This window comes from Pogona vitticeps, chromosome 2 (genome assembly GCF_051106095.1).
Source record: "Pogona vitticeps strain Pit_001003342236 chromosome 2, PviZW2.1, whole genome shotgun sequence".
NCBI classification, from domain to species: domain Eukaryota; kingdom Metazoa; phylum Chordata; class Lepidosauria; order Squamata; family Agamidae; genus Pogona; species Pogona vitticeps.
The window spans coordinates 188,361,920-188,385,979 of record NC_135784.1 but is presented as its reverse complement, the minus strand read 5'-3'; the positions used below and the strand labels follow the sequence as shown (position 1 = coordinate 188,385,979).

The window sequence follows — 24,060 nt, the reverse complement described above, 5'->3', positions numbered from 1 at the left end:
TGAAAAACCAGAACATTTAATTAATGGCGTTCATCCACCTGCTTTCATAAGAGTCAAACAGTAAAGGAGGCAGACCAGAAGAAGTTAAATTCACTCTAAACCACTAATTAACTATTCTAAGCCCAAGGCTTTGTAAAAATGGGGGGAAAGACCAGCTTCTAATTCTACAGAGGCATTTAAGATATAGTCTGAAACAGGAGAAAGAAAATTGGCCTGCACAGCTTCTACTGAATTTAAATTGGTGTCACTCCACATTTAAATTCCATAAAATTATTTAGCCAAACATTTTAGCCTTGGGAAGTTATGTACTAGAAGTATATACATACCCTCCCCCCAAAAAAACTTCCATAGGGGAAGCACGCAATGAAAACATCCATGCTTCCTCATCTAAGGAAGGAGCCCAACCCTTTCTTATAGCTCAACTGTATTCACCAAACTAATAAAAACAACAAGCTATACTAATCACGCAAGTCCTTCTCCAGTCAGCCAGATGCTGGGCAGACTGTATGTCCAAAGATGGGGAAGTGGTTACTTTGCCCTGCCCATACAAGTTTCTGAAGGCTTACACAACTGTCTGTGTCTCTGCCCTCTGCTATGGAAGGAAGATGCTATTTGCTGGATGGCCCACAACTCAGCCTACGGAGGTGATCGAACCGTCTCTGCCTCCTCACCATTGTGACTAGGTTGGAGTAGGAACCATTGGGGTGGGATCAGCTGGGGGGGGCGACTGTCCCCTCCTCTGAGCTAGGGCATCCCGTGGCCTACCAAAGCACAAGTCTTGTGGCATTTATTTAGGTGGTTTGGGTTGGGGGCGCTCTAGTATTTCTACCCAGGTCTCCATTTCATCATCCTCTTCTCTCCTCCCCCACCATCACCAATTGTTCCCTTACTGCTTTCCCTTTCCCCTTTATACCCCCCCCAAGTCTTCCTTCTTGATTATTCTGACTCCTGCTCTTTGACTTGGACCCTGCTCCTTCCTTGTCCTCTGGACTCTCAGGGCAGACCCCTCACATCATTTGCTCTTCCTCCACTTCCATTGAAAAAGTACCTCTTCTAAACATGGGATGGGCATGCTGTCTAGTTCCCCTCTCCCAGTCTATTGCTAAGGAAGCAACAGGGCAGACAATACAGAGAGGGACATAACCAGAGAATGCTGACTCTCTGTCTCTACCTCTGTGGGTCTTTAGAGGTCAACACTTGAACACTTTCCACTTCTTCACTGACTTTATTGTGGTGGGAAGCATGGCCCCACTTATAGTCATCCTCCAGTGGTCCCTGTCCCATCTTTTACCACTGCTTCTCCCATGTTTTTTCAAACCATAAGAAATCTGTTGAGTACAAAATAGCTGCGCAAGACCTTTATAATATTATTATTATTATTATTATTATTATTATTATTATTATTATTATTATTATTATTATTATTATTATTATTATTATTATTATTATTATTATTATTATTATTATTATTATTATTATTATTATAATAATAATAATAATAATAATAATAATAATAATAATAATAATAATAATAATAATAATAATAATAATAATAATAATAATAATAATAATAATAATAATAATTGTATTTATACCCCGCCTATCTAGTCATTTCGACCACTCTAGGCGGCTTACAACATAAAACATAACAAGTTCAAGAAAAATTTATAACAATTAATTAATTAAATGATTTTGCAATGGGAAAAATACAAATTAAATCAAATAAAGAGAGAAAAAAGGAAAAGGACAGGAATTAACTGGAAGGGAAGGCCTGCCTATACATCCACGTTTTTAGTTGGTTCTTAAAAGTACCCAGCGAGGGTGCAGCGCGAATCTCTGGAGGTAGGTTATTCCAGAGGCGAGGAGCCACTGCCGAGAAGGCCCGGTTTCTAGTTCTTTCCTTTGGACTGGTCGTGCTAAGAGCTCTCCATTCTGAGTCTTAAAACTGCTGGAGAAGAAGTGAACAATATAGAGCGAGAGTTTTTAAAGAATATGGGGGGGGGGTTTGGGGGAAGCAAATAGATAGGTCACGTTTCCAGAAAGTTCTTTGTTCCTTGTCCAAGTTTCCAGAAGGTTCCAAGCCTCTCACATTGTTTTCTCTTCCACCACTTCCATTGGTGATTCGGGCAGGGTTGGTGGCTTTGCTGTCAGTGCTGTGGCCACTTTCCAGTGCTAGGGGTATCAACTGAGGGCTGTTTGGCGTGGAAGACTCAGGGGATGTTCAAACACTGGGACTCTCCAGGACCCTTCACAAAATATCAAATATTGACCCTCCCTTGTTAAAAAAATTAAAAGCCCTTTTATTTAAATTGTAATGAGCTACCAAACAATTTCCGTCATGTATTCTTGTTGAGCTACATATGCTCCGTATGACCTGAAACCTGTGCCCAGATGTTTTAAACTTCTGACTTATTTATACAAATGCCATTTCATGAAATGTATGTTATTTGGAGAAAACCATTTATGTGTGTGTGTGTGTGTGTGTGTGTGTGTGTGTGTGTGTGTGTGTGTGTGTGTGTGTGTGTGTGTGTGTGTGTGTGTGTGTGTGTGTGTGTGTGTTTAACTTACAACTTCCAGAAGATGACATGGGCCTGTCTGGCTAAGGCCTTCTGGGATTTGTAGACTGAAAGATAAACTTCCCTCATTTCTGTTTTTTCCATGAGTAGTGTTCCCACCCCCATAGTGTTTGATAGTAATAAAGGGTTAAACGGGGGGGGGGAGCTGGTTTGATTTAACTTTCAGAAGGTGACACCATCACTTGTTGTATTAATCTTGGTTAAAGCAGACCAAAGTCTTTTCTCTCCTTTCTCCTCCTCAGATTACAAAGCATTTCAGGAGGCAGCTGAACACTTCCAGCCCTATGTCAAGTTCTTTGCCACCTTTGACAAAGGGGTAAGCAGCTAAAAACACACACACACCAAGAACCCCACGAAAAGAGATGAAGGACAATTTTTTATATTTGGGAAGGCTTTCACGGCCAGGATCTAATGGTTGTTGTGAGTTTTTCAGGCTCTTTGGACATGTTCTGAAGGTTGTTCTTCCTAACGTTTCACCAGTCTCTGTGGCTGGCATCTTCAGAGGACAGCACTGAACTCTCTTCCCTCAGCTCTACCCTGCCCTCTGAAGATGCCGGCCACAGAGACTGGCAAAATGTTAGGAAGAACAACCTTCGGAACACAGCCAAAGAGCCCGAAAAACCCACAACAACCAACAACAAATTTTTTATTAGTAGGCAGAGCCTAAGGTGGCCTATTCAATTCATGTGGCTTAAGAGATATTAATATCAGTTCTACTTAGAACCAGAGTCAGAAAGTAACGCATTACAGATAACATAGGTACTTGTAATTAATTATTTGGGTGGTAACATAGATCCTGGATAACACTGATCCTGTGCTATTCAATATTTTGATTGATAACTTGAATGGGGGGGGGGTTGCAAGAATATTTATCAAATTTTCAGATGACACCAAATTGGGTGAAATAGTTAATACCTTTGAACATGGCAAACTTCCTAAGTGCGACAGTAGAACCAGATACCTCGGGAGTTGATGAGTGCTCCAACACTGGAAGCATTCAAGAAAAACTTAGATAATCACCTGGCAGATATGCTTTGATTGTATTCCTGCATCGAGCAGGAGGTTGGACTTGATGGCCTTGTAGGCCCCATCCAGCTTCACTTTTCTGTGATTCTGTGGGAATAATATTACAAATATATTGATACGCTTTAGCACTGGGCTAAAAGCAACAGAATGAAATTGAACAGGGATAAGTGCAAAGTTCTACACCTAGCAGGGGGAAAAATCGCAGTTATAAGATGGTGGCTACTTGGCTCAGTAATACTACACACAAGAAGAATTCTGGGTTATTTTAGATCACAAGCTGAATATAAACTATAGTGCAATGTAGCTGCAAACAGCTGCATCTACAATAATATAGTCTTCTGATTATACCCATAAATTACTAGCCCCCCTCTGTTTGGCACCGGTTAGGTCTCATCTTGAGTACTGTGCCCAGTTCTGGACACCACACTTTAAGACGGATGCCAAACAACTGGCGCATGTTCAGAGGAGGGCAATAAGGAGAATCGGGGACTAGAAACCAAGCCCTACGAGGAAAGACTGAAAGAACTGGACATGTTTAGCGTTGAGAAAATAAGACTCAGGGGAGAAGTGGGAGCACTTTTCAAATACTTGAAAAATAGTCATACAGAGAAGGAGCAGAATCTGTTCTCAATCATCCTGGAATGCAGGACGTGTAATAATGGGCTCAAGTTACAGGAAGCCAGATTTAGGCTGAATATCAGGAAAATCTTCTTAACTGTTAGACCAATACAATGGAACAAATTACCTCGGAAGATGGTAGGCACTCCGGTGCTGGGGGCCTTCAAAAGAAAATTGGACAACCACCCGACAGATCTAGTTTGAGTTCGTTTCCTGCATTTAGTAGGGAGTTGGACTCAATACTGTAGCTTCATGGACCCTTTTCAACTCAATTATTCTGTGATTCTATGTTTCAGAAGAAATGCTGTATGTAGAATCTGAGTTACTTTACTGATGTAAAGAGCATCACATTCTCGTTATTTTGAAAAGTTACTTTTAAACACATCTGAATAGGAATTTTTAAGGGTTGTGCCATTCTTTGAACACTACAATAAATAATGTAACACTGCAGCAACTAATGACAATGGATTGCTTTTCAAAGACCATAATAAACGATTGAAACAACGTTACTTTTAAAAAGTAACTTACAGCTCCCAAACTGTAACTTAGATATTAAATGCCATTCAGTTTGCCTCCGCTGAGTTATGCCATGCTTGTATGGAATTTCCGCTGCCAAGGAGCTAACTATGTGCAGGGCAGCAGGGATGGGCAAAATTTTTCAGCCATTTTTAGTGTTAATTTGTAGTATAGCTGAGTGAAATTTCAGAAGGGTGTTGGGGGGGGCATTTATTTTGCATTTCTCTTAGATCATTTTATTCATTTTTCATTTTCTTTTCTGAAGACACATACCTTTGTCTTGAATTGATCTGTGTTTCCTTCTTCATGTGGAATCATCATTCTTTCATCTAGACCTATTTAATTCGTGACTTAAAGGTGTCCCTCTCTGGTATCCCCACCCCTTCGGAAGAGAGGTGTGCAATGACTTGGAAGGAGTTTTTTTTTTCTGTTTTAAGGTTCCCGAGCTCTTAAATGTTTTCAGACACCAGGATGACATCAACCAATCTATGAGTGGACTGTTCTAGTGCATGAGCAGATTCTGAATGCAATTGTGGCATATTTTTGTTGACAGGCAAACACCTTTTTATTTATCCTGCCTCTTCAATACTAGTTGTTTTCATGTTTCTTAGAGCCTGTTCCAAGTGGGGACATGGTAGGAAGGATGATCTGAAAAATCTCCTGTGCCACAATGCAAGCAATTTTTCTGGGCGCTCTTCCAACCATTTTTTTTCTCCTAGGGTCAGCTAGAGCAAAGCATTTTCTTAAATGGAGAGTCACGTGTTCAGCAGGCTCCGCTTTTACTTCTGGCATTTGCTGTTAACACTGCCAGGACCTGCTTCTCCTCTGATTCCTCTCCTGCTTGTGGAGGGAGTAGAAATGTCACTAGGGCCGTTGACCCCTCTCTAGCCCGGTGGCATTGGGAACGGTGGCTAGATGGTAGGGGTGGTGCTCATTTTTGGCCGGCTTTTAAGTTTTGGTGTCAGTGCTAATTCTGATGTTTATATAATTATATATATTGGCTTATAGAACTGAAATAAAAATTAAGTGCTAAAAAAAAATTGCATGCAAGTCTTCCAGTTTCAGTTTTGCTGTGTTCTATTGCCTTTTAAATCACCTTTGTTTGTGATGAGAAATCTGCAGCCCATGCGTCAGATAAAAGCACTTGGATGGGGGGCGGGAGAGGGACATGCAATAAAAGCACTGCAGCACTGAAACTTTGGTGCAGTCATAGCTTGCATATTTCTTGTGCAAGGCATGTTTTTCAGCGAAGGAATATTTGCCCTTTGTTGATTTCCTGCAGGTGGCAAAGAAATTGGGTCTGAAGCTAAATGATGTGGATTTCTATGAGCCGTTTATGGATGAACCTGTCCGTATCCCTGACAAGCCATATACAGAAGAAGAATTGGTTGAGTTTGTGAATGAGCACAGAAGGTACGGAACGTGGCAATTGGGAGTGTTGTTTGTATAGCCCAGGGAGTTCACCTTGGCATCCAAGGGGACGATGGATTAGAAACCCTTTATGTCCTTTCTGAGAGTCAAACTAGTTGGGAAAGGAAGTGAATTGCCTGATTAACATATCCTTCCTCCAACATCTCAGTTCCCACAGAGAGAAGTGTTTGAGCAATCAGACTTGCCGTTAAAGCCTGTGTTTACCTTCCCATGGCCAATGATAAAACAAAGCTGGCTGGAGTAGAAAGCATGTGCTTCAGCAATGACACAGTTCTGATGTTATGCTGACTATGATCTAAACTGGATGACACAGCTAGTACATTATTAGAAACAGAGCTCCAATGAGAAGTAAAAAGAGGTCTGTTTATCCTAGAATGAGCTTGCCTCACTTTGCATGCAGCAAATTGGCTCACTTTTTTGTGCATGCTTGGTCTTTGGGTGGTAAGCACTTTATCTGCTAGTCTGATTGCTCAGATACAGAGCTTGGAAGGAAATGCATATCTGGAAAGAAGACATTATAATAGCCGGATATGCAAATTATCAATGTATGATTTGGGTCTTAAAAAATCTCTGGACTGTGAGTATGGGAGTGAGTTTATCACTGATTTGTGCTTTGTAGGAATTAGGTCGTATAGTGACTTCATGAGCAGGAGGGAAAGTCAGAGAGAAAAGGTAGCCGTGTCAGCAATTTAAAAATTCCAGGATCCATGTTAGTGCATGGAGTAATCCTTTATTAAAGGTAAAGGTTCCCCTTGACATTTAGTCCAGTCATGTTTGACTCTAGGGGGCGGTGCTCATCCCCGTTTCCAAGCCATAGAGCCAGCGTTTTTCCGAAGACAGTTTCCGTGGTCACGTGGCCAGCGCAACTAGACACAGAATGCCATTACCTTTCCACCGAACTGCTACGTTGGCAGGATCCTTTATTGGGGCAACTTAAATGTCACCTAAAATGTGCAGTCTTTTGAGATCCCTAGATCTCTTCAGCAAGAATTACACAAAGCTTGGGATGGTGGTGGTGGTGGGAGAAAAGATTAACTGGATGGTAAACTTACAGCATCTGCTCTGATCATGCAGCCATGATGATTTTGAGGCCCAGTCATTCTCATTTCTGCACTTCACACAACTCCACCCTGCTTTTATAACATCCTGCCTGCTGTGGTGATCTGGAGATGCCAAATTGTTGCACATTTTTGTGACCTTCTGTGAAAGGAAAGGTTAACATTCCTTAGGAGACATTTGGTAATCCAGAACAAGGACTTGTTGGTAGACCAGTATTTTCTGAAATCCATGATGTCAGTCAGAGGGAAACAAAGTGTTGCTGACAGGCCCACAAATTCAGTCCATTCACAACATTATGATTTACCAGTTATTTGAAATATAATTTCCAAAAGCCTTTGTCATATGCTGGTTGTCTCCATAGAGGTTGACCTTTTCAATATATGCATGTGGTAGGTAGACAGACAAAATTGCTTTGTAAATTAAGCTTGATACTTACCCTCCTCCTATTGTTGTTTTTGAGATTAAAGGGAACTGTGCCTCAGAGATTGGACCCAGACCTGCCATTTTAGCTGATAAATGGCCATAATGTTGCATTGGGTAGTTCAATAGTTGATACTGGATTCTGGTCTGCTAGTACAATGTTGTCTCTCTAGAGTCTGATTTTGCTAAATAAGGTTAAGATCATAATCCTCCAAAACGAAGATCTGCTGATAAGACCAAAGTCTCCTTGTTTTTCTTACAGAGCCACGCTGCGCAAGTTGCGCCCAGAAGATATGTTTGAAACCTGGGTAAGTGTGTCTAGATATGAGGGGTTATAAACTCTACATAATGCTCTGATGAAAATGTGTCTGGACTGGTTCTACAACTTCCAAGGGGACTCCAGAAGCTATCGATATCATCCAAATTGTTTCTCATTTGCTCCACAAAACTCAGTTCATGTCTATTTAGAAGTGCCTTTCCTGCAGGCAAATGGAGTTTTAGAATGGCTTTGATAAACAGCTATGTACAGATGTACAGGTTGAGGAGAACTGGTTAAGAAGCAATAAAGGCTAAGAGAATGGCTTCCCAGATAGGATCAACATCCATCTCAACATACAAAATTGCACATATAGGCACTATATTGTATTTATACCATGTAGAAATACTCAGAGATACCCAGTGTGGTGTAGTGGATAAAGTGACAGACTAGGATTCTGGAGAGCAAGGTTTGAATGCCCACTTAGCCATGAAAACTCAATGGCCGAGTGAAACTGGTAAAACCTTTCCTTAAATATACAGTATTTTCATTAACCTTGAAATCCCTGTTAGGGTCACTGTAAGTTGGTTCTGACTTGACAGCATGTAACAACAACAGTAACAACTGATATAGCTGATGGTGATGGGTGGTGGAAGTTGCAATCCCACACCATCTTCAGAGCCAATCCAAAGGCTATTGACCCCATTTTGTAACTAAGGTGCTTCAGAAAGAAAGGCCCTGCGTGCTTAAAACTCAGGGGCGGCTTTCCCCCTGAGAGCACCAGTGTATGCAGGATTTTAAGTCTAATGACACTGAAAAGGGATGCCTATTTAATTGAACAGAAAAGAGGAAGAAAACAGTATCAGTATTTTGAAAATGTTTGCCAATACATTAGAGTGTTTTAAGGGGATAAAACTTCATTTTCCAAACTTCTCCTAATCCCTCAGCCTCCTTGAATGTTCATTGTGATTGATTCGCAATGGGTCTCAGAGGAGCCATTAGAGAAGGCCAACAAGGAAGCATTCGAGACAAGGAAAATGGCACCCATTTTACATTGGCCATGGATTATTCCCAGTGGGAAAGGCAGGATGTTTCCTAGGGCACCTGAGCAATCATGGTGCTGTTCTACTCATGATCTGCTTGTGCCTCTGTGCCCAAGCTTGGAAGTAATGACTTATATGAGTAATTTTGTTATCTGTAACATTTCAAAAGTAATACAGTGAGAGGGGATTTTATTGGGGCAAAGTTTTTTTCTAATTCCTTTTAAGGCTTTATGTTGTTCTCTTATCAGTCATTTTAAAACCTCCAATAAAAGCTAAGGGGGAAGACGTGCTCAAAAAGAAATCTCATTAATGTGGCGATGAGTAATGAGAATTATTTTTCAAACACTCTTAACAAGTAATGGGATTAATTAGGTTGTTTTTTTAAAGGTTAGCTGTACAAAATATGGGAGTCCCAGAGCTATTTGTTGGGCCACTACTAGAACAGAATTCTGGCCTTTGCCCTGATCCAAAATAGTTTTTCATTTGTCCTAAAAATATATATACTGTATATATATTCATTTGTCCTAAAAATATATATACAGTATATATATTTGCTGCAAGGCTTTGAAGAGGGAAAGACACACCAGGAAAAGGAGGGCACAGTGGGCCATGGGCTCTTTAAAGACAGCCCCCTGCTGGCAAGGAGGAGCAATGGCATTAGATGGGGCAGGTGAGGGGCTACGCATGCCCAAATCCTGGCACCAGCATCTTGGTTGAAATGATGTCACCTAAAATTGCTGAGGTCAGGCTCTGCTTGGCACTTTGGAGACCTGACCCAGGCATGAAGCAATTCCACATTATGCAGAAGAGATGCCATATATGTAAAATCCTAGATTTGTGATGGAACAGTGAGATTTTCAGCAGAAGCACAGTCTGCACTGGCTTTTGTTTTCCATCCACAGCTGCAACCCTGATGTAATCCTTACTTTACTGCACTGGGCCTTGGAATAATGTCCCCACTGGCACCTTTCTGAACAGCTAACACCCTCTCCCCATGCACTGTTATTCTGAAGCAAATGGAGAGGCCATGCACTTGAAGTTCCACTGTCTGCATCTCCATACATACTGGTAAAGCATGCAAAGGAACATAACTGGCAGGGTGACCGCGTGCTTTTCCTTTAGATGCAGAAGGTCCCTGTTTTGGTCTTTGCCACTTTCCCTTACAAGGAAATTGCAGCGCTTGGAAAGATTCTCCCCTGAAGCCTTTGAGAGCTGCTGTTGGCCAGTGGGGTTTGCCTCAGTATAAGAAGTCACTCTATGTGGTACTTGTACCATTGTGAGCTTAATAGCAGGTTTTGCTCTTCAGATGGCCTAGAAGATCTTTGGAAACTGAGCCCAGGTTTTGTTTTATTGCATCAGAGGGAAGAGTCTTTGCCCTTTGTTTGATGAGTTATCGACTGTGGCATTAGGCTTGAGCTGGCAATTGTCTTGAGGGGAGAAGGGGAGAAGGAGAAGAAAGAAGCAAGCCACACACTAATTTCCCCTGAATTCACTTGTAAATCTGCTCCAGCCATCTCCCTCAAAAGCTGATTTTCCTCTGGAAGCCAGGGGAAGCTTTGTTTTTATCATCGCCACCCCCACCCCACCCTGATGTTTTCCACTTATTCTTTTAGCTCTTCATTTTATAGGGGTTCTGTCACTTGTGGACTCTGAGGGGAAAGAAATTAGCATTTAGATGGATTTTTTTCCTCTTGCATTAATACCAATTGAAATTGAAAGCTCGGATTGGTGGAAGACAAGGAACATGAGGGTTTTTCATGGTGTAATTCCAAGATGACATTCATAGCAGGTGCGCAATAAACTGCCTGACGGCTGCCAACTAAGATGGCCTCTGCCAGTACAGTTTTCATTGTGCCCAGTTACTGACGGCCTTGCTGCCAGTTCTGTGGCTTTTAGGAAGAACACCCAACCCAGATTTATTTTTTTTAAATGCCAAACTCTCCAAAGTCTCTTTTGCTTTTGTTAGTTGATATAGATGGCCCTGCAATACCTTTGTACTACATCTGTGACGCCGTTGCTTCTCATTTTTAGGAACTTATGACTGGAAGTTACAAATGTCTGTCCCATTAAAAAGACCTCCCTAAGAGGAATTTGGTTACTATGCATTTTTCTAAATAGTCCTTTTGCTCTATTTATCTTGATGAGCGATCAAGATCTTACCCAAACATCTGAAACGTTGGGTGGTTTTGGTCTGTGCAGAGATAGAAGACCAAACAATCATCATTAGAAGAATGAACTTCTTCAGGACCGAAAATGTTTGATAGTCATGGTAGAGTCTTTTCACACCTCCTATAGTGTGTGAATTAGCAATCCTTTTTTGTGTGTGATTTATCTGCTTGGCATAAACATGGGCTTCAGTTGAATGCCATGGTTCTGAACCAGTGCCTAAATGGGCTGGATGAGAACAAACAAACAGAAACTTAATCCAGATAAGGCAGAGGTGCTTCTGGTCAATCAGAAGGCAGATCAAGGAATAGAGATACAAGCTGTGCAGGATGGGGTTACACTCCCCCTGAAAAATTGGGTTTGCAGCTCGGTTGTACTTCTGGATTCATCCTTAAGCCTGGATGCCCTGATTTCAGGATGGCCAGGAGTGCACAGTTGAAACTGTTCCTTGAGATGTCTGACCTGGCTGCAGTGACACATGTCTTTATTGCATCTTGCTTGGATTACTATACTGTACTCTACATGGGGCTGCCTTTGAAGATGGTTCAGAAACTTCAAGTGTTTCAAAATGCAGCAGCCAGAGTATTGACTGGGGTCAGTTACAGGTGGCATATAACACCCCTGCTACAACAACCGCATTGGCTCCCAGTCTGTTTCTGGGTTCCAGTTCAAAGTGCTGGTCATTACCTATAAAGCCTTATATGGCTAGGGTCCAAGCTACCTTAATGACCATGTCTCTTCATGTAAGCCTTCTCAGTGCTTAAGGAGACCTTCCTCTCGGTCCAGTTGCCACTGCAGGCATGGTTGATGGGGACACAAGAGAGGGCCTTCTCTGGGGCAGCTGCTAGGTCATGAAATGCTCTCCCTTCCCTTGTTATCCTTCTGCCGACAGCTGAAGACCCACCATTTCAGACAGGCTTTTAACAATCACAACTGAGTCCCTGAATGCCATTTCTTTAAAACTAAGATAGTTTTTAATCTTTTACATGTTTTAAATTATTCAGTGTATTTTAAGCAGCTTTATAGCTTAATTGCACTTTAATATCTAACTTATTGTGTTTTAAGTTCTTTTCTTTATAATACTGTGAGCCGCTTAAAGTCAGGAAAAATGAAGCCTATGTATAAAGAAGACAAATAAAAACCAACCAACCGATAAATGTATGATAGCTCGATTGAAAAGGTCTGTGTCAATCACGTATCTGGAAGACTAATAGTTTTTGCTGATTGGTTTATCTAATCAATAGGTTGCCCCATAGATACAGGGAAAGAGACATGAGTTCACTGAAGCTGTGCTGCCCTTTGGATACAGCTCAGTTACATATGTAATTAGCCATAGCGCTACTTTTCGAAAGAGTCTGTGTGCTCCTGAAGTGTTTTGCCTACATATTTGAAAATTATGGTTCAATGACATGGTAAGCCTCCAGTGCTCTGCCATAAATTCTGTAGACTGGCCTTGGACTGTTGCACAGTATCATTTCACGATTGCGAATCCACCGTGATGGATCTCAAAGCAGTCGACGCTGCAAAGGAAGGCTTTTTCAAAACAGGAGATTAAATAAATGGTTTATGACCAGAGGCCATGTTTGAATGCAGGTCTGCTCCATGTTGACTGTAACTGTCCACAAGTCATTGTCTTGGGGCCACTACAGTGAGGAAAGGGAGTTTTGACCCTCTCTTTTTCCCTTGCATAGCTCTGACAGAAGTCATTTGCTGCTTTTCCCTGCCAGTGGAGTAGCTCGGTGTTTGTCTGGGATACTGGAATAGACCCACTTGCTACGGAAAGAGGCTGTATGGATAGCGTGAACCAATTTAGATGCCATTTGCACAATAGTTATATAGTTTGGAAAGGTCTGGATCCCTAAATTAGAGCCTCTGCCAGCGAATTGCAGATACCTTGAAATGCATCACCTTGGCACTAATCGTTAGTGGAGTCAGCAACGAATCCAAACAAGGACAATATTTTTGGTGGGGCCTATGATTACAAAGGATATCAAGCTAATTCCATGCATTAGAACATTCTTGTCCAGCGCCCTTCCCAATTTATCCCTGCATCCTCTTTTACCTTCTGCAGCCTTTATACGGTGACTTTGTGTGTTTATCTTGGTTATGGTGGCAGCTTGCATGCTGATGCTTTCATCCTCTGGCTGTGAATGAACAGCATTGAATTCAATGGATTGTAATTCTAAGTGGACATGTAGGGGAATCAATTTAAAATAATTGAAACTATAACCATAGCAACAGAAAACACTTTGCAACCCCTTTGGAGGTCCCAAACCCGAGGTTGAGATCCAGTGCTTTAGAAGATCTGTCTTTGCTTTCCTGTTAGTAGAGTCATTAATACTTTTTTTCCTGTCCACAGGAGGATGACCTGGATGGAATTCACATTGTGGCATTTGCTGAAGAAGACGACCCAGGTAGGAGATGTATAGACCTTTCCTGAGCCTCATGTAAAACGAAGCAACACTGTATTATTTGCTCTTTGGAAATATATATACTGTATATGGGCAAGAGGAACTTAAAACAAGCTATCATTTCAGATGGTTTTGAGTTTCTGGAGGTTGTCAAGCAAGTTGCCAAAGACAACACAGACAATCCAGATTTGAGCATTGTGTGGATTGACCCGGATGATTTTCCTCTGGTGAGTGGACAGAAGATTGTTGTAATCACAATTTCTCTAGCACATTTATATATATACAGAGAGGATTCTATCGAAAATAAATACACCCACCTGGTGAACCCCTGTCCAGGGATACCCATTTGGTTAAAGCAAGCCATCAAAATCAAACACATTGAATGCATTAATTGAAATGTAGCATCCATGATGCATGGGAGGAGTTCCATGACGGTGCAGAATCTTGCACTATCCAAGCCGATGGGAACAACTGCTGGCCAAATTCCCTTCTGTTTCCTCAGGTACATAAACATATGAGAAGGGAGAAGTGCATGAGTCCTGCTCCCCCCCTCCTCCTAATCTCTGTTGCCCTCTTATTGCTTTCTGTTGATTTTTCTCAAACTGAGAGCCTCAATTATCTGTGTACTCTCTCTCCATGAATTTCCCTTGCGCTCTGAATTCCAAACCATCCAGAGGAGGAAAGTATTTGGAGTTGGAGGAGAGCCACTGTCTCTTTCCTGCTTCCACTGAGCCGCATAAGCTGCCTTGGAGGCAGAGCTGATGGTCAGGAAGAGGGGAGGCCCCCATGTTTAGTTTTGAAGTGGGTAGACCCAGTGTCCCTTCCCAAAACAGGCCATGTCAGAGAACACCTCTACAACTCAAGCTTTGACTGTGGCTTTGGTCTTAGGGAGATTCTTGGAGCTGAAGGTCAAATGCAGTTTTTAAAGAGGTGGGCGGGTTGTAGAAGATGTTCTGGAGCTCAACTTGGTTCAGATTAGGCCTTACTTAGATCCTGCAAAACCTCTGAACTGCTGCTACTCCTGGAAGCAAAGGTGTAACTAGCAACTTTGGTATCTGGAGTAATTCATACCATCCTCTATCCACTGTGCCCTGAGTGTCATCCCCCTGCCCCCATACACACTTTTAAGGTCAGGTAGAGGTCTGGTATGCCATGTAGGCTTTGCATCCAGAACAGCACATTCACCTCAAGTGACTCTGTTTGGTCTGCCTCTTAGAAAAAAACAAAACAAAGCAAAGAGGAGAAAAATCTCTCTCCTTGTCTCTCCTGTCGCCTCCCACTTCTAGGATGAAGATTTCGATTTTCAACATTTTTCTCTAAGAGGTACAGCACACAAGCACTGCCCTAATTAGCATGAGAACAGATTGGTTCTCTCCAGCTAAGATGTCAGCCGATAATCAGAAATATATATATATGCAAGAGCCCCTTCCTACAGTGGACCAAACCGCAGACTAAGTGCTCATGTCATCACTCTCTAAGTTACAGCCTTCTCTGGAAGGCTCCGAGAATGGTGACCAGCCACTCAGAATAGGCAGCCTCGGCACCCCAGACAGCCTTCAACACCAGCTAGCTTTCAAAACCAGAAGGCGGCTTGCCCCAATTTCCCTGTTTGTCCTGTGGGAGGGTGGGGTGGTCTCCATCCTTGGCGGCCCATACAGCCTCCAGAGGATCCCTTGGGCAGAACGTGGATCTGAGGACTGGCCAATCTTGTCCTCTCTCTTTCTTACACCTGCCTTGTTTCCCATTTGCTTTCAACAACCCACCACCACCACCAATTTGTCCAACTTGATTATGTTTTCCGGTTCGGCTGGCTTTTGCATTGTCGCTTGGGATATTTAATACAGGACTGTTCGCAATATGAACCTGGTGTGTTCACTGGATAGCCATGCTTCCCTCTTCTTTCATTCCGCCAGCTCATCCCGTACTGGGAGAAGACCTTCAAAGTTGATTTATTCAAGCCACAGATCGGAGTCGTGAATGTCACAGATGTGAGTATCAGCAAAGCTGGAGGACTGAGGGACAAAGTACAGTAATCTGTGGCCCACTCAAAGCCCAGGAACATTGTTTATTTGTTGTTGCCTGTATACCCACTCTTTCTCCAAGCGCGCCGCTACAGTATGTACAGAATCATAGACAGGGGTCTCGGGAACTCTCCCCCCAGCTGCTTCCTGAGCTCAGGGCCCCCAGCTACTTGAGACAAAATATCATTAGAAGGTGAATTCCTTTAAAAAAGCTAACATGAAAATGATTTTTTTAAAGTGAGCTTCTTCCTGTTTTTAATTGGTCATATGGAGATACTGTAACATGGCAGGACTAATGGCCTTGAAGGGTTTGTCTGCCTAGAGGGGACATGCTATAAGAAGAACTACCAGGGGTGTTCGTTAAGTCTTTGGACCCAAGTGCCGAGTCCAAGTCCTGAGTCTTTGTTACCAAGACTCATGTCCAAGTCCCAAGTCTTTGGTACCAAGTCCCAAATCCCAGGCCTCAAGTCCAAGTTCCAAGTCTCTGACGGAGACCGGGGGGAGGGGAACATGTGCATATGCATGCATATAAGCAAGAGGCTTGGCTTCCCTTCCCAGAACAGGGCCTTGACTCTGCACATGCTCAGAAGCAGTGGACTTGGATACTGGGAGGGAAAGCAAGCCTATTGCTTGCTTGCTTGCTTGCTTCTGAGGACAGTGACGTGTGGCAGCAGCAGAAGCAGTTAGGCGCCGGCGAGGGGAGGGCTTGACAAGCGACTCGGAAAAATGGTTCTGAGTCACAAGTTGAGTGTGAATCGTTGGGGGAAAATCCCAAGTCAAGTCCAAGTCAAGTTGCTGGTGCAACTGAAGTGCAACTCGACAGCAAGTCTCAAATTGCAAATCCCCGTCCCTGGGAAAGACACATTCCCCTTAATATGTAATCTCATCCTCCATCATGATTACATAGAACGATGGTGGTGTTTAGGTGGTGATCATTTCTGTGGTGGGACTATCAGCTTAGGATGCAACTGCACTGAAGTTTACCCTTTGTTTTGTGCCAGAGTTGTCTCATTGTGTTTTCTTTCAACTATATGATGTACAGCTAATTATGAGTCTTTTCATGAGCATTTGCTTTTCGTTAAGCCAACAAGTTCTCTTTTTCTTCTTTTTTTTTGGGGGGGGTAGTAATTTGACTTGCTTATTTTTGTCACAATTTGTGTTATGTGTGATTGCTTCTATTAGTCCGAGGAGCAGTGGCTGGTGTGACACTGATAGTGGTGTGTGTTTCAAAAAAAAAATGAGACAAGTGACATAGCACTCAACTGATGCCACAACTTGTGAGACTGCAGCACTAATAAAATTCTTTTCCAGTATAGTGCTATGTAAACTTCGCACTGCAGTTATACAAAGTTGTTATATCAATTCATATATAGGCTCCCCTGATAGGAGGCCACTGGAGGCTTATAGTGTTTGTAATATCTGATTATTTGTTAAATGTACAGACTGAGCAAAGCTGGAGGTACAACTTAACATTCATACAGACTTTTAAATCCATTGCCCAACATCGTATTCACAGAGAGGGAAACAACCCACTCTCAAAATCATTCTAGTACTCACTCGTCCTCCAGATTTTCCTTCCAAAACCTTTAAGCAATGGCAGCTGATGCCCATTGCCATCCTATTGCATTGCCCTAAAGTACCAGTCTCCATTGCTCTAGGGTGAAGTCCACTCCCTCCCAACATACACGCATCTCGATCTCATTATCCTTTGCTCTTGGAATATAGAAAGAAGAATGCCTTCTACACCCTTCTCTCATTTTCCCCCTATTCCAGAGGGGTTCCCATCAAGTCACAGGCTTCAGAAAATTAGCTCTCCTGAAAATACAGCATCAGAATATTCTAAGCAATTGATCTGCTATTGTCTAGTTGTTTCCTGTTCCCCGTTTAAGCAATTCCTTACACCGAGCGACAGATTAGGACTCGGGAGATTTGAGTATGAGTGCCCTGCTCAGCCATGGAAACTCACTGGGAGAGTGGGGTAGCCGCACTGGTAAAATCAATCCTTAAATATCTTAGCTGCCTTGTAAGACCTATTTGGGTCACCGTAAGTTGGATGCAACTTGATAAAAACCCAAAATACACGGATGATCTTATTAACAGAATTCTGATAAGACAACCTAGCAATGTTTGCCCTTCACACAAACCCCTTCTAAGGAGTTTGTTGAGTTAGGAAAAGGGGATGGGAGAAATCTCTGGTTGACTGGAGCAGGACGTACCACAACACTTGCTCGGCTTGTTCGGTAGGTGTCTCTAGCGCCTTCTGTATCTGTCCTGTCCTGTCAGCACTTTAATGGCCTGAACAAACTCTGGGGATTAACAAACCACCCATAGATTGTCCCCAAATTTTTAGGGCATTACGGCACAGAAGATTCCTGAGTGTAGAACATTAGATATATTAGATACATGTATGTATGTATGTATGTATGTATGTATGTATGTATGTATGTATGTATGTATGTATGTATGTATGTATGTATGTATGTATGTATTCATTCATTCATTCATTCATTCATTCATTCATTCATTCATTCACTCACTCATTCATTTCCTTTCTGTCCCATCTTCTTTCCAGTGCAGAAGCTCACAAGACAATGTTGTTGTTGTTTTAAGATACAACTAGAAAATGATTATATATATATATATTTTAAAAGGAAATATGTGACACTATTGAAAGTCTACTAATTTAAAAACAATTCAAAACACTTTAAAAACACACAAGGATTCTTGTTAAAACACCTTTCTGAGCGACCCATTCCTTTGGGTGAAATCCTACCTAAAAAGATGGATCTTTTCCCACCAGCGGAAGGACAGACGGGAAGAGGCCCTCCTGAGCCACCTCGGGGAGGGGGAGAGGGGGCTTCCACAACCAGTGAGCAGCCACTGAAAAATGTCTCCCTTGTGTCCCCACCAGACATGACTTTGAAGGTACTGTGACTGAGATAAAGCCCTCCTTTGAAGATCTTGAAAGCCAGTTAAACTCACATCGTGGAAATATGACCCTTCAATAGGCTGGGCTTAATTTCTATAGGGCTTCATAGGTCAGATCCAACACTTTGAGCTGAGCTAAAATCTATGCCAATTGCATTATTCTGGCAGGCATAACTAACAGGATTTTGACCTAGAGGTATTATTAAAAAAGGTTTAGGTTGATGATGCTGGATGCTGGATGCTGGAGTTGCTCTCAACTCTGGCACCATTCATCCAAGCACCAGTCCTGAGAAGAGAGTTAGAAACCCAATCCATATGCCCCTTTCATTATAAGAATCAGAACCTCCACCTCCCACTTGATGTACAACTGGTCCAAACCTCTTTTTATACTTGCTTTGTTTGCCCAGAGTTCCACCAGTTTCAAGGACGAAAAGGCGGCTTACTTCTTTTTCTTGTCTTTTAGGCTGACAGTGTCTGGATGGATATCAAGGATGATGATGACCTCCCCACAGCAGAGGAATTGGAAGACTGGATAGAGGATGTACTTTCTGGAAAAATAAACACTGAAGATGACGATGTAGATGAAGATGACGACGACGACGACGACGATGATGACGATGATAATGACTAGGTTACGTCCCTCTGAAACATGGACTTTGAAATCTGTATGCCTCAGGATGTTACATCTCATGTTATTCCTCCTCTGAAGGAAAGACATTTACCTATAGGATTTGCAAAAGCTCTCTTTAAGAGTCACTGAAGATTCCTTTCCCTTATTTCCTGTCCTTTATCCCCTTTTCCAAAACATTTCCTGTTGAGGTTCTAAAAGGTGTTTGCCAGGCATAAGGCATACTGAAACTAATTAAAACATCTCTGTACATCTCTATTTTTACATCTGTTTTTACATTGAAAGGAATAAGGCGCGGGCGACGGAGGTGGGTGGGGAGGAACCGAATGATGCGAAAATCTTAAGTGAGTTACATTTCATTTGAAGGAGGATCAACTGGGATATTCTTATTTTCTCTGGTACTTAGGCTGATCTGTGTTTTTATAAGACCTTCCCAAGATAAGGGATATAGAGAATCATCAAGGCAGACTGTTCCTCAAAAGGTCAGAGGTTGTGACCAAGTGGGATATTGCACACGGCTGCAGTCAGTGCTTACGGAAGGGAAACTGAGATTGTACCTGCTAGTGCTAAATGTGTTTGGTATAACTTGTGATTCATATGATCACACAGCAATGTTGAGGCGTTGCTTTCCTGGGCAGTTTATAGGCTGGTTCACAAGTCATGCCAAAACCGCAGAAAAGATGACAGAGAGGGCCAGTGGGGAATGCTCCCACTCTCCCCTCTCTATGTATTGACTGTGTACCCTTTGCATTATCCTACTATCACAGTTCCTGGTGAAAGCCTGTTGATCCCAAGCTTTTATTTACAAGCAGCTTTTGCCTTGTGGCATCATGCCATTGAGCTTGGGTTTGTGGTGCCTTCTGTGCTATCCATGTATCATCTCTGACAGTCAGTGCTTACGCTTAATGATTGCCCCACTCTATGATTAAATCGCTGTACGATTAGGTTTTTGTGATCGCTTTTGCGATCGCAAAACAATGTTTTAAATGGTTTTTTTCGTTTAATGATGATCGGTTCCCTGCTTCAGGAACCGATTTTCACTTTACGACAATCAGCAAACAGCTGATCATTGGGTTTCAAAATGGCCACCGGCTGCTTAAAATGGCTCCCCACTGTGTTTTTGGATGGATTCCTTACTTTACAGGCAGCGAAAATGGCCACCCCTATGGAGGATCTTTGCTGGACGGTGAGTTTTCAGCCCATTGGAACGCATTGAGGGGTTTCCAATGTGTTTCAATGGGCTTTTTTATTTCGCTTTACGATGTTTTTGCTCTACAGTGATTTCGCTGGAACGAATTAACGTCGTTAAGTGAGGCACCACTGTAATTTCTTGGTCACATGACACCTTGCGCTAATGAGGGCTCTGAGGCAAGACTCTGTACAATATACCATCAGCCACCCAATACTGTTCCTTCTTGTTGAAACACCCCTGTCAGACAGGGGTGCCCTGAATCTGCTTGGAACAGCCTTTTTCCCTTTTTTGGGGAGATGTAGTGACTAAAAAAAAATCATTGGAAAAATAGCACCTATTGTTGTTATGTGCCGTGAAGTCACTTCTGATTCTGGCGACCCGGTGAATCAGTAACCTCTAAAAGATCATGGCACCAGCAACCCAGCTCTTGTAAACTAAAGAGTGTAGCTCCCTTTGTTGAGTTTGTCCATCCTCTTCAGGAATTAGTGGCTGCATCAGTGGACAAGAATTGGTAGTTCCAGCAGTGATGATGATAACTCCATACAGTAGAAAAGTGCTTTAAAAGAATGAAGACTTCCCATGCAGCTACATTCCCTGCATTCTTTGTAAAGTAAGAGGAGGGCACGGATCTTCCCACGGTGATACATATGAAATTTTGACAGCTCATAGATTAAATAAGGGGTGAAACCCAAGCCCTTCAATTTTCTTATGACCCCTTTACATTTTATAAGATGCATAACACATCTGAGAACTGTTCTGCTGCTAGAAACTCAACTGCTGGTTTCTGTGGCTCAGATTAAACCTGTAGAACTCTCATGAGAAGTTATTTCTCATGGGAGTAACATAGTTATTAACACACGTCACAAACATGCATGGTCGACAATGAAAAACATACAGACTGTCTCCAGTGGGACGCAATATCATGTCACGCCATACAGGAAGGAAAGGTGTGGCCTCAGGGAGGGACCGTCAGGGTGCTGAAAGACTGGCTGGAGTTTATCTTGGCCCCAAACGTTTGTGGGCTCAGGTTGCAGCCCTTGCTTGGTAGTAGAGGGTTTTTTTTCACCCTAAATACAGCCACAGATCTACAAACCAGTCTTTCTAGAGAGAAGAGTCTGTGAACAGACCTTGAAGACATCTGCTGGGTATCATCCTATCTCCGGACACCATTCAAAGCACTGTTTTTGATATTGAAAGCTCTAAATGGTCTAGCCCTCGGGTAGCTGAAGAACCTCCTGCTCTCCGTATCAACTTGTTTAGTGCTCTGGAAACCTGAATCTGGCTGTTGTGATGATGAGAGCGCCCTGTCCTGAAACAGACCTTCTTGGCAGCAATTTCTTAGTTGAGGGACCTCCTTCTCTCTTTTCTGATCACCTGGTGCCAAATCTTACATCCTAAGAAGACTCCCTGGAAAAGACCCTGATGCTGGGAAAGTGTGAGGGCAAGAGGAGAAGGGGACGACATGGTTGAGGATGAGATGGTTGGACAGTGTCATCGAAGCAACCAACATGAATTTGACCAAACTCTGGGAGGCAGTGGAAGACAGGAGGGCCTGGCATGCTCTGGTCCATGGGGTCACGAAGAGTCAGACACGACTTAACTAAACAACAACAACTGGAAAATGGGTGTCCTGGCCAATCATCTCAATCTAGAGTAGGACAGAGGATTTAACTCTGCTTATTCTTCTAGACTTCTCAGTAGCCATTTTTAGACCAGTGTCTAAAGCCCCCCCAGGATGCTGAAAAAAGCACCCCTCCATGCTGAAAAATGCAGAATGCTATTATACCAAATGCTGTACATAGCGTGGTCTCTGTCTCCATTTGATGGCCAGTTCTGGTAATGACACCATGGAAATCTATTTCTTCAGTGAATGCTATACATTCCAACCTCAGTATTTTAGCATGGCCATAGAATCATAAAATAGTGAGGTTGGAAGGGGCCTAGAAGGCCATCAAGTCCAACCCCCTGCTCAATGCAGGAATACACATCAAAGCATGTCTACCAGCTGATTAAGTTTCTCTTCCATCTTCCAGTGGTCTCTGGCTCCCTCTAGTGGCCAGTTCTGGTAATGTCATATGTAGAAATTTTTCTTTTAATACTGTATTGTTAATGTATTTTCAGACCAGATAAGGGAATCAGCAGATATTGATCCTGCTGATAAGGAGGTCCTACTGTATTCCATTTTTGGGCAAGATCTTGGAGCGTGTTGTTGTGGCATCTCAGCTCCAGAGGTTCCTGGATGAAGTGGGTTATCTAGTTCAGTTCAGTGCTTCCCAACTTTGGATCTCCAAATATTCTTAGATTAAAATGGTCACAAATCTTGGTCAGCACAGCTAGTGGTGAAAGCTTCTGGGAGTTTTACTACAAGAACACCTGGGGACTCACGGTTGGGAACCATTGGTCTACCCCCATTTGAGTCTGGCGTCAGGCCTAGTTATGGAACAGATACAGCTGTGGTTGCTTGGTGGATGACTTCTCCAGGAACTAGACAGGGGTTCTGCTGGACCTCTTGGTGACTTTTTTTTTAACCATTCACCATCATATCGTTCTGAGCCGTTTCTCTGGGATGGGACATGGAGGCTCTCTTTTATGGTCACTAGCAGTGGTTTCCCCTCGGTTTGCCCTTTGTTCGATTACAGCATCATTTGTCTTCTCAGAGAAAGGGTTGGTTGCTGAAGGAAAAGAAGTGCTACCACACCACACGTGTAACAATATCTGACTTCAGTTTATTTCAATTTAACTGTACAAATATGCAAAGTGTAAAATGGTTTTAATATTTTAGTTTAAAAAACCCCCACCAGATATTAAATTTGAGAACCCAGCTTCATCCCAGACATTTGATGATGGCCCAACACAGTGCACGCAAATATAAATTCCATTTAATTTACTTCAGTCCACATTTAGAACAACAAAAAAATCACACCGTGTATATCATTGACATTAAAGTTACATGTGCAGAGAAGCTTTCTTTTTTTAAAAGAGAGAGCGCATTTATATCATACTTAATACAATTTGCACAGAAATATTGATAGGCTGAACATAGCACAGTAATAAAAGAGAGGAATGTTCAGCAGAAATACCCACCCTTAATACACCACAATGCTGGATTAAACAACAGGCACTGAGGAGAGTTACAATACTTCACAGTTAGGTCTATGTGAGTGGTATACAGTGGACAGAGTGATGGGACTAGGATCTTGGAGACCCAGATTCAAATCCTTGTTGAGCCATGGATTGCTCACAGGGGTGGGGATTGGTCAAACCAGTCCTTGGAGTAGCTCACTCACCTTGGAAGCCTTGTTAGGGTTGCCATACGTTGGTTACACAACTTGACGGCATAAAATACGCACACAAGTGGCAGAAGAGAGCAAACAACACGAGTTAAGTGTGGTCTTCAAATAATGTCAGGTGAGGGGGAAAAGGTGGCATCAGACCAAAACAGCTAGAGACGATGAAGTAGTGTCTGCCTAGGTGGCAGCTCCCAGTTTCACGGTAACACTGGTGCAGCCAAAGTGCTCGGCCATAGACTCTAAAGCCCCTTGTATTCATCCACATTTGATCTTCATGCTATTATATGAACACTGCTGATCTTCTCAAGGCATTATGTTCTTTGAATCATTAATCCATTGTGGTGAAGATGTCAGCATCATCTACCACATTGGCCAGCCAGGATTTTTAAGGGAGAGGATGAGGACGTCAATTTGTTTACACCAAGAAGGCAAACGTACAAAGAACATGCCATTACTGTTATGACATCTGTTGACTGCTC

The 24,060-nt window shown here is 42.5% G+C and overlaps 1 protein-coding gene across 2 annotated transcripts in view; it reads left to right on the top strand.

Moving 5' to 3' along the window:
* The window catches only part of LOC110091118 (calsequestrin-2), a 38,051-nt gene extending 18,696 nt beyond the window's left edge, over nucleotides 1-19,355 (top strand). For both annotated transcript variants that reach the window (XM_020815100.3, XM_078386722.1), the window contains exons 6-12: nucleotides 2,819-2,892; nucleotides 6,019-6,149; nucleotides 7,909-7,954; nucleotides 13,471-13,525; nucleotides 13,649-13,749; nucleotides 15,436-15,510; nucleotides 18,935-19,355. In XM_020815100.3, the coding sequence (XP_020670759.3) occupies nucleotides 2,819-2,892; nucleotides 6,019-6,149; nucleotides 7,909-7,954; nucleotides 13,471-13,525; nucleotides 13,649-13,749; nucleotides 15,436-15,510; nucleotides 18,935-19,102 (650 nt within the window). In that variant the 3' untranslated portion in view covers nucleotides 19,103-19,355. The remainder of the gene's footprint in view (nucleotides 1-2,818; nucleotides 2,893-6,018; nucleotides 6,150-7,908; nucleotides 7,955-13,470; nucleotides 13,526-13,648; nucleotides 13,750-15,435; nucleotides 15,511-18,934) is intronic.
* The last annotated feature ends 4,705 nt before the right edge of the window (nucleotides 19,356-24,060 follow it).